This window comes from Choloepus didactylus, chromosome 17 (assembly GCF_015220235.1).
Source record: "Choloepus didactylus isolate mChoDid1 chromosome 17, mChoDid1.pri, whole genome shotgun sequence".
NCBI classification, from domain to species: Eukaryota; Metazoa; Chordata; class Mammalia; order Pilosa; family Megalonychidae; genus Choloepus; species Choloepus didactylus.
In genome coordinates, this window is record NC_051323.1 from 47,813,831 (window position 1) to 47,834,813 (window position 20,983).

Genomic DNA, 20,983 nt, shown 5'->3' on the forward strand with positions numbered 1-20,983 from the left:
CCTACTGAGGGAGTCACCTCAAAGGCCCAGGAATTTGTATCTTTACTGGCTGGGACTAATGTGAGGCAGGTCTCCATTTGTCTTTGGAAAAAAAAAAATTTAAGAGCGTGACAACTCAGTAATCAAGAAAAATATTCAATGGAACATTTTCAAAAAGCCAAAACTAATGCAAAAAATACAAAAGGAACAAAATATCAAAAATTTAAACAAAGAATCAGTATTATTGAAATTTCCTTTTGCTTCAGGCTCCAATATAGCTTGGCATGGCTCCACTGCTGATCCAGTTTTACAGGGAAGGGGAAATGAATTACAGTATATAACAATATAAAATAAGAGAGTTGCTATGCACTACAGTTTAAAATGTAAATATGTATATTATCATAGATGAACAATTTTCACTATTGGAACCCAAAGTAGATGCAGACTGTTATGAATTAGAAAGCATTTAGATTGTACTTTAATGAAAAGGAATGAGATTTACATAGGATGAAGATAATGCATGCCTGCCAGATGTCAAGTCTTATGAGGCTATATTAATTAGAACAGTATGATATATGCATAGCTTTAGACAAAAAACAAACAATGTAACAGAATAAGCTAGAAATGGACTAAACACATACATGGGAAATTGCTGACAGACGTGACAAGGTATTAGCAGAACTAGCTATCCGTACATAAAAAAAATTATACTATATATAATAGTAAATTCAAGATGGATTAAAAACCTAAATATGCATGCTCAAGAGATGGGAAGACAATTTTAAAACTACTGGTAGAAAACAGAGAGAATTTATGAACTCGGGATGGAAATAATTTAAGAAAAACAATAGCACAAATCATAAAGAAAAAGACTGATAACTAACAAAAGACCATACAAATATAAAAGAAAAAAAAAAGCAATTGAGAGGTATTCACAACAGGATTAGTATGCTGATTATATATAAAAAGCTACAAATAAATGAGAAAAAAGTCAAACAAAAGAAAATGGGCAAAGGATGCCAACATTCCAGAGAAAACTCTGACAATAGATATAGGGAAAGATGTTCTCTCACACATAATCAGAAATTAAATGACATACTATTTCATACTCATTTGACCAGTAAATTTAAAATCTGACAATGTCAAGTATTATTGAGGATGGGAAGGAATGGAGGAACTGAAACTTTTGCATACACTGCTGGTAGAGGTGTAAAGTTGAAGATGTGCATATCCCACAACCCACCCATTAACTTTATTTCTAGGCAAACAGCAATCTAAAGAAACACTGGACATGTTCAGGGGACATAGGCCAGGATGTTCACTACAGCAGTTTTTATAATGGTAAAAATTCGCAAACAACCTAAATGTCCTCGAATGGAGAAATGGATAAACACATCTGATGTGGTCATACAAAGTCATGTTACATAGTTTATTTCATTTAACCACTGTTTGTTCTATAGAAAAGAGAAATGTAGAGATCATGTGAGCAGATAAATTCAAACCTGAGGTTGAGAATAACACCCTCCCTTCCTCGTAATACCCTCTGCCAAAATTAAAAATAACCAAACTTGGTAGGGGTATGTGTGGGAGGGTGATAACTAAATGAGATGGTGAGAATTTGACCCTTATGTCTCAAACCACTTCTGATCTCCCACCTTCCTAATGACTAAATCACAATACTTGGGGCATACCACCAAATCAAACACTGAAAATATTGTTCACAGCTGAGGAAAGTAGTGTATTCTTTAGTTTCCTCTGAGTAATGAGAAATTGTCCAGTTTCATGTGGCTAGGCATTTATGTGTTCTCTGAGTCTAGTGATTTTCAAACTTTTCAAAGTTAAAAAACCTTTATTCAAATTAAATCTTAGACGGAATACAAATATATTAAAAAAACACAAACACACAACTAGTCTGGTCGGCAGGAGGTTGAAAAGCAGTACTCCAGCAACTTTCTCTGGTAATTTTAATATTTTAGAGAGAAAATGAAAATTCTTAAGACTATTAGGTTATTTCTCAGCATAAGGAATTTAAAAATATGAAGCTTCATGAGAAGTTTTGTAGGTTCCTAAAGAACCAAAACTCAGGAATTAAATCCTTAATTAACTTTCAATTCAGGAGTATACTTAATAATTACAACCAAAGATTAATTTTAATAACAAATTTTATAGATGAATATTTAAAATAAGCTTTCTATTATACCAATTCACTAAGACGCTTATTCACAGGCAAAATGTCATTAGAATAAACTTCTTGGTCCTCTGAATCACCTATGTAATTTTGTCACAAGAAACTGTACTTCATGCCTCCAAGACTTAGGAATGAAGCATGAAATGCATAACGGCTACACAAGTAAAAAGTGTAAGGACCTAGGAGAGGGAAAGAAGGCAAATGACCCACAAATTAGAATAATTCTTGTACTGATCCTCTTCACCTCAAATGCATGCCTATGTATTTTCATTATAGATGATAATACATGGAAAGAATGAAAGAATTTTAGAATACTTATACAGTATTCACTAAAAAATCCACTGTTGCCAAAATTATAGACTGGGCAACACTATATATAATTATTAGTCAAGAAAATAAAACAAGCAATCCAAATCTCTGATCCTATCCATACATAAAAATGTCCCACCAATTTAGATATCGTTAAGAGAAGAGACAGCAGAAATATAACTAACTTCCTAATCTAATGATTATTCACCCCTCACGCTGAATTAGAAGAGCATATCTACCAGTTACATCTGGGCATGAAACAATGTACATAGCTAATAAAAGAGTTTGGAGCATAAAAATAAAACACAAAATAAGGGGAAGAAGATACTATACCCAAGAAAGACAGATTGAAAAAAAAAAAAAAAGGTGGTGACGCTGCCTGAAGAGCAATTTATTCTGTATTGGTAGCTAGATTGTTTTATTTCTAGAACATAATGTAACATATACAAATCACCAAAACAAAGGGCAAAAATAAACACCTGGGCCTTGGGCTTACAGAATGATTACCAAAACTGAATAGGAAAAAAGACTCCTAAACAATTTCCACTGCAGTGGAAACTGTTACAATGCCCAATAAATTATTTTGGTAAAAACAAGTTACTTTTAGAACTGCTTTGAAATGAAACCATGCCTTACTGATTATGATTAACACGTATAACTATATTAGTATTTTAACATCTTACAAACACAAGGGAGATTTTCTGAACACCTGGAGATTGCATAGCATGCAGAAAAAAGCACAATATGCTGTTTTTCATTAAATATTATTTAGCTACCCAAAACAAAATGTGTTCCAAAAGAAAACTTTTATCAAATACTTCCTCACATTACTTAACCAGATTAATTTAAAAATGCAGTGAAGGTTAACTTGGAAGAAGGAACTGAATTTGAGGCAGACGTCATTTTAAAAATGTAATCAAAGTTAAGGCCAAGAAAGAATAAGATTTGGCTAGCAAAAGACATTTCACAGGAAATTCTCAGTTACTTTCAATGATCATCTGAATAAAAACTCAGTCTCACTCATGCAACATACATTGTTGCTCTGGCTCAACTGTGCATTTTCAAAGGCTTCAGAAAATTTTCTGGATGACAAATTTGTTGTTTGTAAAACAAAAACTTTGTTCAGAATAAATGCCAGAATACTTATCTTTATGCATGGTCTCATTTCATCAAACATTTCAGGCAGCTTAGTTTTGAATATAAACTAGTGAGGCTCTTTTTAATTTCTGGCTCAAATGTTGGGCTATAATTATTATAGAAACACTCCCCTACAAGTGATACTATTTTCCTTGTTATTAAAAAGCATTTTGTGGACTTGCTAGAAAAAAGGACCTCAAGGAACATGGCAATACTGCCATTTTCATATAGTAAGACCAGTACACTATAATTTTTATCAAAGACAGTGCAACTCCCAATGTATTTCTACACTTAGCATGAAGAAAGTACTCTTGGTCAAAAACTGAAACCAGATTGATAAACTAATGAAGAAACTTGGAACCACTTGTTACTAAGATTCTTTGCTTTTCCTTTAAAACGAGATGTTATTTTAAAAATAAATCTCAGAAATATGCAACTTGATGTTCCAATATGTGCTACATTAAATATTAAAAGATCCAAATAAACTAGGCTTTTAAATAGGTATTATTTTGTTTCTATATTAACAACCTTCATCTTCACTTTAAGGTTTGAGAAAACCTGACAGCACCAAGAAGACATCAAAACTCAACTGAATCCGTAACAAATGAAATTCTTAATGACCAAGACTCATAACTGGGCAAGCAACAGCAGTGTATGACAGAGGTAACTAGTGGGCTTTTTTTCCCTCTCCAACCCTGTTTAAGGTTCAGAAAACTGAAAACCCTAACAAAAAGACTTGCACATAAAATTCTGACCCACTTCTTTTAAAAACAGTCCAACTCCTGTGTTATCTCAATTACAGTAAAATGATTTTATTTAAAATATTAATCAAAGACTCAATTTTGAGTTAGACCTTTTCAAAGAAATAACACAAATCTAACTACAGACTAATAATTGAAGACAACTTAACAAAAGATTATAAAGATCTGAATATATGCCATATGAAAATCAAATGCTATTGTGAAGTTTAACCTTAAATCACTCCCAAGTAGGCATGCATCACAGGAATTTTCTGGGGGAAAAGTATAATATTAAAAGATTCTACTTAACTTGGTTTCAAAATATCAATGAACAGTGACCATCACACCACTACCACCCCAAGTAAATTTTATGTCAGACCTACATCTTAAGATTCATTAATCATTACACTGGGGTATTTAGAATAAATTAACATCCTATGGAGCTATCCAAAAGGACTAGAGCAGTCTGTCCCCACACCTCCCAAACCAGAACCTTTAAGGGGGTCTGTGAAGTCAAAACTATTTTCATAATACCAATACTTAATTCTTTTTCAAGATGTTGACATTCAAACTAATTGTGCAAAAGAAACAGTGGACCAAACTGCAGGCATTTTAGCACAAATCAAAACAATGGCACCAAAATGTAATTAGTTGCCATTGTATCTTCATTGCCACACACTCAAGGGGGAAAAACCAACCAACCAACCAGTTTCACTTAAGAATGCCCTTGATGAAATACACATCTTTTTAATAACTTGTATGATGAAATGAGAAGTACTGGTTATGATGCATATCAAAGTTTGATGGTTGTCTCCAGGAAACCACTTGTGTAACTATTTGAGATATTCACTAAACTAGCTACTTTTTTCATGGAACACGATTTTTACTCGAAAGAGTGACAGAACAACTATGGTTATCCAGCAGACATTTTTTCTCAAATGAATGAAGTGAGCCTATTACTCATGAAAAACAATCAATACTTTTTGCCCAAAATAAAAATTGTTTTCAAAAGAAAATTAAAATTTTGAAAACTCTATACCCACCACCTTAAGCACCACTGACAGATTTCCAATACTTAAAAGACAAGATTAGTCATATTAACAAATTCTTTACAATAGTGTCTAATGTCAGTATTTAGAACTGCATAATTCAGAGAACCAGTATTTTCCAAATGACCAATGCATGTTACAAAATCATGGCAAGTTTAAAGACCCATTCATAATGCAAAACAGACCAATGAATTTTAATGTAACAAGAAAAGTCCATTGCTAAGATTTCAGATTTCACATTGCAACTAACCTTTAAAACACAACCTGTTCTCAAGTTTTAATTTAATACTGTATCAAAAAGGAATATTTATATATATAGGAGTAAAAGTGTTGGAGGAGAAAAAAAAAAAAGGAATATTTACAATTACGTGAACTTCTCTTTTACAACTATGTATTTGTGTGAGGCTGGATTTCCTTCATACACTTCAACCAAAGCACCAAACTGCAAGCAACTGAATGCTAAAGGAGACAATCTAGCCCAACCTTAAAGAGAGCTACAAAATTTACACCAATGCCACTATTTACACTAATTTCATTTTTGTTTTGGAAAACTATTTTCATGAAATCGTGTTATTTATGTTAGTATGTAATGGGTTTATTTTTAATGAATCAAACTGCTATGCAAAATTTCTCAGTTTACATTTCTAATACAATAAATATAGACAGAACCCACATAAACAAAAAGTTCTTTGGGGACCACCTCAATTTTTAAAAGAATAAAACAGGTCCTGAGACCAAAATATTTGATAATAGCTAGAATAGGGAATTCAGATTGGTAGACACCAAACATGGATTTTTTTCTTGCTAATTCATGTATTATTTGTATTTCAAGGACTACTCCATCCCCTGGAAGAGTTTTTTTTTTTTAATGGTGTAAAAACTGTTTTTGGAGTGACAAGGGGATTATTAGTACTGTCCTATAGAGTTTAATCTCCTTGGAATCTATAATTTGTCTACATGTTTTGTATGAAAAGTTTCAGAGTAAGTATGTTAACTACATAAAATGTTTAAAACATTCATAACTAGATTTTTATTTTTGAAAACCATACCAAATAGTAATATATCACACTGTTTTTTAATCAATTCTTTATTTAGGTAACAAGGTGGTTATGTTCACTGCATTGTATGAAACATCACAATATCATACTGGGAGGTAATATCAGTACAGGGATGGATCAGAGTTGGACAGTTTGAACAACAAACCATTTTGCATTCTTCATTCCCTATCACTTAACAACCCCCTACCCTCCCAAACCCAGTAAAGGGACAAACAGCTTTTAACATCATCATGTGAAGCACTTTAACTTACAAGGCTAAAATCTAAAGAATAAATAAAATATATTGTGGCAATAATTTTTTTTAGAACAAAAATCAGATGCACAATGAATCAGGAAAGCTCTCTGTATTGAAATGTGTGGCTCTCCAGAAACAGCTTGAGGAAAATGTTACAGAAAATACCATGAATTCCATTTCACACAAGACCAGGGGTTGACTCATTTTAACTACACATAAGGGCAATTACATCCTGCTGAAACAGTTTAAACATATAGGAAAATGTTTACAAAGCATCCACAACATGTAAACCATGTAAAAATGCATACATTCGTTGCTTCTCCTACCCCCAATAGCTTCTTTTAGATACTTTACTCTCATGTTTAGCATTAAGTGGATTTAATACAAGCAAAACTCAAAAGAATTCAAGAAATCAAGGTTATTGTAAAAATAGAATTAAACTAATAATCTTCAGTACCTTATGTGACAGTCACTCTGTACCGTACCCAATGTTATAAAATGAAGTCACTGAACCCATGAAAATATCTCTGTAATATTTCTTTAGATCTAAAATAGATAATTTAATTGTTTTTATAGTGATTTCAATGTAATATTCTGAGCCTTTAAAATAATGTAAACAATTAAAAATTATACCGAATTACATAAAACTTGTTTGAATCTTTTTTTTTTTTTTTTTTTTTTTTTTTTTTTTTTTTTTTAATTAAATTCAGTTTTATTGAGATATATTCACATAGCATACAATCATCTATGTTGTACAATCAACTGTTCACAACACCATCATATAGTTATGCGTTGATCACCCCAATCTATTTTTGAACATTTTCCTTACACCAGAAAGAATCAGAATAAGAATAAAAAATAAAAGTAAAAAAGAACACCCAAATCACCCCCCCCATCCCACCCTATTTTTCATTTGGTTTTTGTCCCCATTTTTCTACTCATCCTTCCATACACTGGATAAAGGGAGTGTGATCCACAAGGTTTTCACAATCACACTGTCATCCCTTGTAAGCTACATTGTTATACAATTGTCTTCAAGAGCCAAGGCTACTGGGTAGGAGTTTGACAGTTTCAGGTATTTACTTCTAGCTATTACAATACATTAAAACCTAAAAAGATTATCTATATAGTGTGTAAGAATGTCCACCAGAGTGACCTCTCGACTCTGTTTGAAATCTCTCAGCCACTGAAGCTTCATTTCATTTCATTTCACCATCCCCCTTTTGGTCAAGAAGATGTTCTCAATCCCACGATGCCGGGTCCAGATTCATCCCCCGGAGTCATATCCTGCGTTGCCAGGGAGATTTACTCCCCCTGGGAGTCAGGTCCCAGTAGAGGGGAGGGCAGTGAGATCACCTGCTGAGTTGGCTTAGCTAGAGAGAGAGGGCCACATCTGAGCAACAAAGAGGCACTCGGGGACGCTCTTAGGCACAATTATAAGCAGGTTTAGCCTCTCCTTTGCAGTAACAAGCTTCATAAGGGCAAGCCCAAAGACAGAGGGCTCTGCGTACCAAGCTGCCAGTCCTCAATATTTGTGAGAACATCAGCAACAATCTAGGTGAGGAAGTCCAACGCTTACATATCCCCCAGCTCTGGGCGTGCATATTTGTTTTTGTTCTCCACCCAAGTTACTTTGGGATATGTTGCTATTGCACTCTAACCTATACAGATCTACCACATCTCACTTCCTATTCAAAGTTCCATGTAATTGTGTTTGAACAAACTGACTGCAGAAGTTATACTGTTTAGAAAATACAGATCCTACACCAAATAAACATCTCTTCCCTTGGTCTCACATGGAAGTTGAAGTTTTAGCACACAGTCAGTTTCAACCTTTACCCTTTGGCCCGATTTGCCCTGGTCTTACCCAGATCTGCTTCATTCATATTTCTAATTGAAGTCTGGGCTCTTTTTCAGCTTTGTTTGTTTTTTTTTTTTTTTAACAGTTGCTGTATGTGTTGATACTGACATTCATATCTGCCGAGCTCCAGCTCTTGAGTTTCAGGTGTCACACAGATAACCAATGTTCCAGAGGCCAATCAGATTATACACAAAGGGATCAGCATCTCAGAGTTTGGAGATAGCCATTACGGTTCAGGATAACGTGATCTTTTTTAAGGAATCAATATTTCATTTAAAAAGTCATGCTGCTAACTTACATACTAGGAACAGATTTATTTCAACAGTCAAGATTTCTGCTTTGTAAATGCGATTTTATCCCAGACAGTCATCTTAGAAAATTAAGCACATTTAGGATTGTAACCATGGCAACCAGTAGACAAGGGAATGAATGTAAGGTTCGTTGTGGTTTAATAACCACTAAGTTAATACTGATGTGAAAATGTGTATTTCAAGCTTAAGATGACCAAAAATTTGATATGTTTTATTCAATTTTTAATTTTGGAAAATTTCAAACACACAACTCCAGAGTAGAAAGAAATGAAGAACGTCCATTTGCTCTACCATTCAGCTATAACAGTTATGAGGTCATGGCCATTCTTTTTTTTTCTAACTCCTCTCCCCAATACTGGATTATTTTAAAGCAGATTCCAGATATCCTTACACTTTACCCATAAATATGCCATAATGTATCTCTAAAAGATAAGGGATATTTTAAATATAATCACAGTGTCACTGCACTTTTATAAATAAACAGTAATGCCTTAATATCAAATACGTCATCTATGGGGAGTTTTTTTTTTTTTTTTTTTTTTTTTTTTTTTTTTTTTTTTTTTTTTTTTTTTTTTTTTTTTTATCATCATTTTATTGAGATATATTCACATACCACGCAGTCATACAAAACAAATTGTACTTTCGATTGTTTACAGTACCATTACATAGTTGTACATTCATCACCTAAATCAATCCCTGACACCTTCATTAGCACACACACAAAAATAACAAGAATAATAATTAGAGTGAAAAAGAGCAATTGAAGTAAAAAAGAACACTAGGTACCTTTGTCTGTTTGTTTGCTTCCCCTACTTTTCTACACATCGATCCATAAACTAGACAAAGTGGAGTTTGGTCCTTATGGCATTCCCAATCCCACTGTCACCCCTCATAAGCTACATTTTTATACAACTGTCTTCGAGATTCATGGGTTCTGGGTTGTAGTTTAATAGTTTCAGGTATCCACCACCAGCTACCCCAATTCTTTAGAACCTAAAAAAGGTTGTCTAAAGTGTGCGTAAGAGTGCCCACCAGAGTGATCTCTCGGCTCGTTTTGGAATCTCTCTGCCACTGAAGCTTATTTCATTTCCTTTCACATCCCCCTTTTGGTCAAGAAGATGTTCTCCATCCCACGATGCCGGGTCTACATTCCTCCCCGGGAGTCATATTCCACGTTGCCAGGGAGATTCACTTCCCTGGGTGTCTGATCCCACGTAGGGGGGAGGGCAGTGATTTCACCTTTCAAGTTGGCTTAGCCAGAGAGAGAGGGCCACATCTGAGCAACAAAGAGGCATTCAGGAGGAGACTCTTAGGCACAAATACAGGGAGGCCTAGCCTCTCCTTTGCAGCAACCGTCTTCCCAAGGGTAAAACTTATGGTAGAGGGCTCAACCCATCAAACCACCAGTCCCCTATGTCTGTGGTCATGTTAGCAACCATGGAGGTGGGGTAGGCGAATACCCCTGCATTCTCCACAGGCTCCTCAAGGGGGCACTACATCGTTTTTGTTTTTTGTTTTTTTTTTCCTTTTTTGTCTTTTTTCTTTTTTTTTTTTTTTTTAACTTTCCCTTCTTTTTTCAAATCAACTGTATGAAAAAAAAAGTTAAAAAGAAAACAAACATACAATAAAAGAACATTTCAAAGAGACCATAGCAAGGGAGTAAGAAAAAGACAACTAACCTAAGATAACTGCTTAACTTCCAACATGTTCCTACTTTACCCCAAGAAAGTTACATACTATAGCAACATTTCAGTGAACTTGTTCCTACTACATCCATCAGAAATTAACAGACCATAGTCATTTCTGGGCATCCCCAGAACGTTAAATAGCTTATCTGTTCTTCTTGGATTATTGTTCCCCCTTCCTTAATTGCTCTCTACTGCTAGTTCCCCTACATTCTACATTATAAACCATTTGTTTTACATTTTTCAAAGTTCACATTAGTGGTAGCATATAATATTTCTCTTTTTGTGCCTGGCTTATTTCGCTCAGCATTATGTCTTCAAGGTTCATCCATGTTGTCATATGTTTCACCAGATCATTCCTTCTTACTACCGCGTAGTATTCCATCGTGTGTATATACCACATTTTATTTATCCACTCATCTGTTGATGGACATTTGGGTTGTTTCCATCTCTTGGCAATTGTGAATAATGCTGCTATGAACATTGGCGTGCAGATATCTGTTCGTGTCACTGCTTTCCGATCTTCCGGGTATATCCCGAGAAGTGCAATCGCTGGATCGAATGGTAGCTCTATCTCTAGTTTTCTAAGGTACTGCCAGACTGACTTCCAGAGTGGCTGAACCATTATACAGTCCCACCAACAATGAATAAGAGTTCCAATTTCTCCACAACCCCTCCAGCATTTGTAGTTTCCTGTTTGTTTAATGGCAGCCATTCTAACCGGTGTTAGATGGTATCTCATTGTGGTCTTAATTTGCATCTCTCTAATAGCTAGTGAAGCTGAACATTTTTTCATGTGTTCCTTGGCCATTTGTATTTCCTCTTCAGAGAACTGTCTTTTCATATCTTTTGCCCATTTTATAATTGGGCTGTCTGTACTATTGTCATTGAGTTGTAGGATTTCTTTGTATATGCAAGATATCAGTCTTTTGTCAGATACATGGTTTCCAAAAATTTTTTCCCATTGAGTTGGCTGCCTCTTTACCTTTTTGAGAAATTCCTTTGAGGTGCAGAAACTTCTAAGCTTGAGGAGTTCCCATTTATCTATTTTCTCTTTTGTTGCTTGTGCTTTGGGTGTAAAGTCTAGGAAGTGGCCTCCTAATACAAGGTCTTGAAGATGTTTTCCTACATTATCTTCTAGGAGTTTAATGGTACTTTCTTTTATATTGAGATCTTTGGTCCATTTTGAGTTAATTTTTGTGTAGGGGGTGAGGTAGGGGTCCTCTTTCATTCTTTTGGATATGGATATCCAAATCTCCCAGCCCCATTTGTTGAAAAGACCATTATGGCTCAGTTCGGTGACTTTGGGGGCCTTATCAAAGATCAGTCGGCCATAGATCTGAGGGTCTATCTCTGAATTCTCAATTCGATTCCATTGATCTATATGTCTATCTTTGTGCCAGTACCATGCTGTTTTGGCAACTGTGGCTTTATAATAAGCTTCAAAGTCAGGGAGTGTAAGTCCTCCCACTTCGTTTTTCTTTTTTAAAGTGTCTTTAGCAATTCGAGGCATCTTCCCTTTCCAAATAAATTTGATAACTAGCTTTTCCAAGTCTGCAAAGTAGGTTGTTGGAATTTTGATTGGGATTGCATTGAATCTGTAGATGAGTTTGGGTAGAATTGACATCTTAATGACATTTAGCCTTCCTATCCATGAACATGGAATATTTTTCCATCTTTTAAGGTCCCCTTCTATTTCTTTTAGTAGAGTTATGTAGTTTTCTTTGTATAGGTCTTTTACATCTTTGGTTAAGTTTATTCCTAGGTACTTGATTTTTTTAGTTGCTATTGAAAATGGTATCTTTTTCTTGAGTGTCTCTTCAGTTTGTTCATTTCTAGCATATAGAAACATTACTGACTTATGTGCATTAATCTTGTATCCCGCTACTTTGCTAAATTTGTTTATTAGCTCTAGTAGGTGTATCGTTGATTTCTCAGGGTTTTCTAGATATAAGATCATATCATCTGCAAACAATGACAGTTTTACTTCTTCTTTTCCAATTTGGATGCCTTTTATTTCTTTGTCTTGCCGGATTGCCCTGGCTAGCACTTCCAGCACAATGTTGAATAACAGTGGTGACAGCGGGCATCCTTGTCTTGTTCCTGATCTTAGAGGGAAGGCTTTCAGTCTCTCACCATTGAGTACTATGCTGGCTGTGGGTTTTTCATATATGCTCTTTATCATGTTGAGGAAGTTTCCTTCAATTCCTACCTTTTGAAGTGTTTTTATCAAAAACGGATGTTGGATTTTGTCAAATGCTTTTTCAGCATCTATTGAGATGATCAATTGATTTTTCCCTTTCGAGTTTTTAATGTGTTGTAATACATTGATTGTTTTTCTTATGTTGAACCATCCTTGCATGCCTGGAATGAACCCCACTTGGTCATGGTGTATGATTTTTTTAATGTGTCTTTGGATTCGATTTGCAAGTATTTTGTTGAGGATTTTTGCATCTATATTCATTAGGGAGATTGGCCGGTAGTTTTCCTTTTTTGTAGCATCTTTGCCTGGTTTTGGTATTAGATTGATGTTAGCTTCATAAAATGAATTAGGTAGTGTTCCATTTTTTTCAATGTTTTGAAAGAGTTTGAGTAAGATTGGTGTCAGTTCTTTCTGGAAAGTTTGGTAGAATTCCCCTGTGAAGCCATCTGGCCCTGGGCATTTATTTGTGGGAAGATTTTTGATGACTGATTGGATCTCTTTGCTTGTGATGGGTTGGTTGAGGTCTTCTATTTCTTCTCTGGTCAGTCTAGGTTGTTCATATGTTTCCAGGAAATTGTCCATTTCTTCTACATTATCCAGTTTGTTGCCATACAGTTGTTCATAATATCCTCTTATAATTTTTTTTAATTTCTTCAGGATCTGCAGTTATGTCACCTTTTTCATTCATTATTTTGTTTATATGGGTCTTCTCTCTTTTTGATTTTGTCAGTCTAGCTAGGGGCTTGTCAATCTTGTTGATCTTCTCAAAGAACCAACTTTTGGTGATATTTATCCTTTCTATTGTTTTTTTGTTCTCTATGTCATTTATTTCTGCTTTAATCCTTGTTATTTCTTTTCTTGTACTTGGTTTAGGATTGGTTTGCTGTTCATTTTCTAGCTTCTTCAGTTGATCCATTAGTTCTTTGATTTTGGCTCTTTCTTCCTTTTTAATATATGCGTTTAGTGCTATAAATTTCCCCCTTAGCACTGCTTTTGCTGCATCCCATAGGTTTTGGTATGTTGTGTTCTCATTTTCATTCGTCTCTATATATTTAGCAATTTCTCTTGCTATTTCTTCTTTAACCCACTGATTGTTTAGGAGTGTGTTGTTTAACCTCCAGGTATTTGTGAATTTTCTAAGTCTCTGATGGTTATTGACTTCTAATTGTATTCCATTGTGGTCAGAGAATGTGCTTTGAATAATTTCAATCTTTTTAAATTTATTGAGGCTTGTTTTATGTCCCAGCATATGATCTATTCTGGAGAAAGTTCCGTGAGCACTAGAAAAGTATGTGTATCCTGGTGATTTGGGATGTAATGTCCTGTAGATGTCTGTTAAATCTAATTCATTTATCAGATTGTTTAGGTTTTCAATTTCCTTATTGGTCTTCTGTCTGGTTGATCTATCTATAGGAGAGAGTGATGTGTTGAAGTCTCCCACAATTATTGTGGAAACATCAATTGCTTCCTTTAGTTTTGCCAATGTTTCTCTCATGTATTTTGTGGCACCTTGATTGGGTGCATAGACATTTACGATTGTTATTTCTTCTTGCTGAATTGCCCCTTTTATTAGTATGTAGTGGCCTTCTTTGTCTCTCAAAACATCCCTGCATTTGAAGTCTATTTTATCTGAGATTAATATTGCTACACCTGCTTTCTTTTGGCTGTAGCTTGCATGAAATATTTTTTTCCATCCTTTCACTTTCAGTTTCTTTGTGTCCCTGTGTCTAAGATGAGTCTCTTGTATGCAACATATTGATGGTTCATTTTTTTTGATCCATTCTGCGAATCTATATCTTTTAATTGGGGAGTTTAATCCATTTACATTCAACGTTAAAACCGTGAAGGCATTTCTTGAATCGGCCATCTTATCCTTTGGATTATGTTTGCCATATTTTTCCCTCTCTCTATTAATATCCTTTATTGTACCCATACCGAATCTCTTTAGTACTGAACCTTTCTCCAAGTCTCTCTGTCCTGTCTTTGTTTCTCTGTCTGTAGGGCTCCCTTTAGTATCTCCAGTAGGGCAGGTCTCTTGTTAGCAAATTCTCTCAGCATTTCTTTGTCTGTGAAAAATTTAAGCTCTCCCTCAAATTTGAAGGAGAGCTTTGCTGGATAAAGTATTCTTGGCTGGAAATTCCTCTCACTCAGAATTTTAAATATATCGTGCCACTGCCTTCTCGCCTCCATGGTGGCTGCTGAGTAGTCACTACTTAGTCTTATGCTGTTTCCTTTGTATGTGGTGAATTGCTTTTCTCTTGCTGCTTTCAGAACTTGCTCCTTCTCTTCTATGTTTGACAGTGTGATCAGTATATGTCTCGGAGTGGGTTTTTTTGGATTTATTCTATTTGGAGTTCGCTGAGCATTTATGATTTGTGTATTTATGTTGTTTAGAAGATTTGGGAAGTTTTCCCCAACAATTTCTTTGAATACTCTTCCTAGACCTTTACCCTTTTCTTCCCCTTCTGGGACACCAATGAGTCTTATATTCGGACGTTTCATATTATCTATCATATCCCTGAGGTCCATTTCGAGTTTTTCAATTTTTTTCCCCATTCTTTCTTTTATGTTTTCATTTTCCATTCTGTCATCTTCCAGGTCACTGATTCGTTGTTCAACTTCCTCTAGTCTTGTACTATGAGTGTCCAGAATCTTTTTAATTTGGTCAACAGTTTCTTTAATTTCCATAAGATCATCCATTTTTTTATTTAGTCTTGCAATGTCTTCTTTATGCTCTTCTAGGGTCTTCTTGATTTCCTTCATATCCCGTACTAGGGTCTCATTGTTCATCTTTAGTTCTTTGAGTAGCTGCTCTAGGTGTGTCTCTTCTGGTCTTTTGATTTGGGTGCTTGGGCTTGGGTTATCCATATCGTCTGGTTTTTTCATATGCTTTATAATTTTCTGTTGTTTTTGGCCTCGTGGCATTTGCTGACCTTGATAGGGTTCTTTTAGGGTTTGTAGACCAGTTGAAGTCCTTATCTCTAATTTATCAGATCTACAGCTTCGTGGAGTACACTTTCTCTAACTAACCAGCAGGTGGCGTCCACGAGCCACCTGTTCTCCACAAGCCAGATCTCCCCTGCTTAGCCTTTTTGGTGAGTGGGGGAGTGAGTCTTGTGGGGCCCAATTGGTGTCCCAAGCTTGCGTGTGTAGTTGGTGTTGCCTGCCCTGTATGTGGGGCGTGTTTCTGGGCAGTCGGGGAGGGGGGGTGGCCCTAACAATCAAATCTCCCTGATGATCCTAGAGTTTTAAAGCTACTGCAATAGTCTAATCCTTCAGTTCAGTCCTGCCACAGTTTGTCTCTGCCACTGACCCACAAGTCTTTGGTATTGGCGTATGGCTCCTGAGACTTGCAAGTGGGCCCCTCTTCCAGGCTGTGCACCCCGGGTCCTCTGTTGAGGGATGACTGTGCTATGTCGCAGGTGAGTGCCGTCCCCCCAGGGCAGTTCTGGGCTGCTGGGCTGTGTTGGGAGGCTCCCAGTCTGCTCAAATGATGGCTGAATGGGGCTCTGTTAATTCACACTGCTCCCCCTTCCCAGCTCTGGGACATTCAGCTGAGGTTGCAGGGAAGGCTAATGTCCACGCCCAGTTTTGTGGTGTGTGCCTGTTATTTGAAGCACTTCCGTCACACTGGGTTGTCTGGGGCAGCTCTGGGCTATGGGGCTGGCGCTGGGCAGGAGTGTTTCCTGTCCACCAGGATGGTGGCTGTGAGCGGACACCCCCCTTTTCTTGGGAAGTTGTGTTGTTTAGTGAATTTTCTCAGCCACTGGATTATTGCCTTTTGTCTCAGAGCTCTCTTAGTTCTGCTCTTGACTTGACGTGCCCAAATTTCAATTCTTTGAAGCTTTCTGTATTGAGCTTCTTAGAGTAATTGTTTTAGAAAAAGCAAAAAGGATTTAAAAAAAAAAAAAAAAAAAAAAAAAAACAAAAAAAAAAAAAAACAAAAAAAAAAAAAAACGGCCCTCCTCAGAGATCTAATGGGTTATTGAAATGCTAATAGACAAAGCAACCAGGGCCATTAAGGAAAAGTGCCCAGGGCAGAGAGATCAGCCTTGCTTCGGGATTTGCATATGCGCCTCAAGGCCTGATCTCCGCCCTTCCCCTTTCTGTGTTCACCAGAACTCCAAAAATCCTCTGCTTTTATTTTGGAGTTTTTCGTGTTGTTTTTTTTCTATGCCTGTCTCCTCTCTGCTGGGCTGGCTGCTCTCAGAGTCTCTGGTGTCTGGCCTCAGTGTATCTATGGTTGGAGTTTGAATCAGTAGAATGAGTTTCCGATGAGAGCAGCCACTGCAATTCTCCCTTCTCCTTCCTGGAGCTGACAGCCCCTCCTCCCCCGGGACTGAGCCTGGCAGGGAGGGGCGCGGGTCCCCTGGCCGCAAAAACTTACAGATTTCGCTGATCTCAGCAGTTCCACGTTTTCATGAGTGTTGTATGAAGTATGCCCAAAGACAGATTGCTCTGTGGTGTCCAGTCCACGCAGTTCCTGGCTTTTTACCTACTTTCCTGGAGGAGTAACTAAAACATACAGCTCACCAGTCTGCCATCTTGCCCCGCCTCTTGTTTGAATCTTAAAAGCTGAAAAATTTAAACTATAGAAACCCACATGTAAAACAAAAATTACAATTTACATTATAAAGGCAAATTTAATCATTTAAAAAAATTTTCAGCAGTGAGAGGTCAAAGTGAATTATAAATAGCCATAAATTAATCCATTTGGTTTCAAAAGATTTTCTAGTAAGAGTTGAAAAATGTAGTAGACACATGCATAAAATTCGTAAGGGTTTATAATATTATTGCCAAATACACTTTATCTTGAAGAAAGGCAATATTACAATTTGGACATTATTGGAAAACCCAGTTTGGTAATACAGGTAAAATTGGAAAAAATTAAATAACAATTAATAATAAATACATATCCTATAGTAAATTGCTCAAACAAAATTCCAAGCCACAAAGCTGCAAAAGGCTTCCAACTCAGTGAATTGAAAAAAGGAGCATCTCATACAATTCTTTACTCTTACATGCTTAGTATGGGTGTGTGTGTGTGTGTGTGTGTGTGTGTGTGTTTTAAAAAAAAACAAAACAAATGTCTCTTTGGGGTACAACTAACTATATTCCCATGCTCCTCAGGCACATTTGTCGATTTGTGGTGAAATAACTCCAGTTGGTTTCTAGGGCCAAAAGTTCAATACAAACGTAACTGGTATGCTTGAGGTTGGCAAAAAAATACTGTAGTACAGGCAATGCTATAAGTGGCAATTATCAGAAAACACAAATTATGAACAAAGATGGGAAATGCTAATGATAATCTGCTCATATCACAAAACGCTGGGAATCCACAAGAATATTTTTCCCTTGTATTGAAGAAAATTGTGATTAAAAGTTTTTTCCCCCAATTTTCAGAATCAAAAGCATTTTAGAAGGTTTATAAGGCTACCATGGGTCTTCTAGATCTCCAGCACCCTACAGGAAGAGAAAAGGAAGAATATTATTATTTACCTATACTACTTCCAGGTTGGATTGAATTTTAAAAGAAAACAAAATTAGATGAACAAAATTACCTTCCTTTCTTTGTTTGAAAAAGGTACCTTTACAGAGAGATGTGTGCATTGTATATTGCGTGTGTATGCATGTATCTGTCTAACATAGATAGATAACTGGTTGATTTTTTTCTCCCCTCTCCACAAATTGCCTTCCTCTTTCTCAAAGCACTTAAAAATACCCTGGCTTTGGAAAAACAGATCAAGACATCAGCTATATCCAAACTTTCCACAGTTCCAACTTTCTTAAGCAACTTTAGAAACACCATATAAACTATAAAGGCAATGTTTTACAGTCACAAAATAATTGTTTTTAAAAATATTTTCCCATGTGACTAATACCCATCTGTATTTTAAAAATCTATTTTAACAAAAACAAAACTCCTAACTGCCACTATTTAAAACAGCCCACAGTTCTTGTATTTATTAATAAGTGATGAATAATAAGTAGTAATACTGATAATGTTACAATCTTTAAAATACTCATTATGGTAACTTTCTCACCTATCTATGTGTGCCCATACTGTCCAAAGATTAATATTCTGTACCATGAAAAGGGGATAAGAAAGAGAACAGGTTTACTTTGAGTAAGCCTTTAAATAGTATCAACTTAGCCACTTCCATTTTTACATAAAAAGTTTTCCTTTTAGCTGACGAAAAAAAGTCAAGCCAAAAGTTTTTAAAATTTTATAGAGAATAAATGAATTTCTAATCGGGTATTTCTCCAATATATCAAACCTGGTTGTTCAAAATAATTTTAAAAATAAGTACAACATGCATAGATTATTCCACATCACATGCTTTATTTGGACTTAAACACTTATAATTTCATTCTAAACACTTTGTTGACATACATTTTGATGTGTGTAGTTAGGCTATACAGAATATACAAACCAAAGCTGTATGAATAATACACAGATTTTCAAAATTTATATTTCATAAAGAATACAGAAAAAAAAAAATAACCACACATCCAATATCTCACAATTCTAAAAACTACAAGTGTAAAATATAAACAAGTCAAACAACACACAAATTATCATCCTTGAAAAAAAATTACAGGCCAGAATCAGCCATTCTTTGAAGAACTAAAATTATTAAGGAAAACACAAATTTATTACAAAGCTATCTATGAGTGTACTAATACGTGAAATAATGTGAAGCAGTAAAATTTTTAACAAATTTTTTCCACAATATAATGTAATCTATAATCAGTAATCTCTAATCCTGTTTTGTATGAACTATACTGACTTTTAATAAATGGTACCCTGATTTCTGGAATACAATATAAAGTAAATTATAATTTTATTAAATTCAAAATACTATAAATACTCAATTTTAAACTATCCACTAAAGGTGTATGCAAATAAGGCCTTCTTAAAAACCAAGGCTATATGAATACAATAAACTAGTTTTCCCAAGATTTAAGTAACAAAACGGTTATATAAATGCACACATCATATTTCCTAAGTAAACACCATCAAATCAAAGATCACAAAAATATTACCAAAAATGAAGGTCATATTTTTTCACCACTCATCTTTGTCCCTGTATCTTCATTAGAGCTCTCTAATTCAGCAAGATCACTTTTTGATTCAGTATGGCTTTCCTGCATTGTCACTGGGTTTCCAGCATCATTGTTCGAAGAAGTAGCTGTAGCAGCTGGTTCAGCAGGGCTTTCTTCTCCCTCTACTTTAGCTAGCCTGTAACTAGTCAGCATCTCCTCCAGAAGTTGTCGGTAGTTTCCCCTATGATTAATTCTCATTTGCCTGAGAGCTTCCACCAATTTTCCCTGTGATCCACTTTCCTCTGCTTCATCGGAGGCCTTTTTTTAAGATTTAAGACCCCAGTGTCAGTAGACAAACTAGGATATCACATGTATTTCATAACATATTACAGCAAAGCACTCTTTTATCTACGAGTAATATAGCCTAAGCATGAGAACATTTTATTAAATAAGCATCCAGTCTTACCTGTGTCAATTAATAAAAACTTCCATATTATTATATCTCAACAAGTTATTTTAGTAAACAAATTTCTATTAACTATTTTACATCTTATCTCATACTTCCATTTGAAGTCTAATCTAAAATATACTCTGCTTTAGAAATCAAAAGCAATTAAATCATTTCCTAAAACTGGCTTACTTATAAAAAAAAAAACACAAACAATGGCTGTAATGATTTAGAGCAAAAGGAAATTAGTGCTTAAAGCAATAGGAAAAGAACAGAAAAGCAGGCCATCAGAATATTAGTTTCTCAATAGGTAGGAGAGGACATACAAAAAGTAAAACTATGTAAGTTTAAATTGATTTGGGGACTATTTTAATGCTTCTGTGGATAAAAACTATTTTTTTTTTGCCTTTTAATATTTTCATAAAAGTATCTCTAGATAGAAAACAAATCATTTTAAACATTGGAATGTCAAATGCAAACTCCTGAATCCTTTTATATTTTATTAAATTTTGGAAAATTTGTGGATTTCTATAATAGTAGCTACTTAATCTTGTTAACAGAACAAGCTCTAATAATCCAAGCTGATAACAGTTAATGCAGTAGACTAAAACCTAGTAAACTAAGCTAGTACACTAAAATCTTACATTATGTGCCTCCTGATGTGACCAATGCATTATGAAGTACAAAGCCATGTCTTGTGTTCTTGCTAAAAATGTGTAATGCGAATCAAATA

The 20,983-nt window shown here is 35.3% G+C and overlaps 1 protein-coding gene across 3 annotated transcripts in view; it reads right to left on the bottom strand.

Annotated features, from left to right (window-relative positions):
* Positions 1–20,983, bottom strand: part of PPM1B (protein phosphatase, Mg2+/Mn2+ dependent 1B) — a 140,678-nt gene that overhangs the window by 24,476 nt on the left and 95,219 nt on the right. The window contains exon 6 of one of the 3 annotated variants that reach the window (XM_037807271.1): positions 17,217–18,218. The exons of 1 other annotated variant lie outside the window; for it this stretch is intronic. In XM_037807271.1, the coding sequence (XP_037663199.1) occupies positions 18,189–18,218 (30 nt within the window). In that variant the 3' untranslated portion in view covers positions 17,217–18,188. Of the gene's footprint in view, positions 1–17,216; positions 18,219–19,074; positions 20,121–20,983 lie in introns of those variants that run through there. One more of the 3 variants, XM_037807270.1, reaches the window with a different exon arrangement.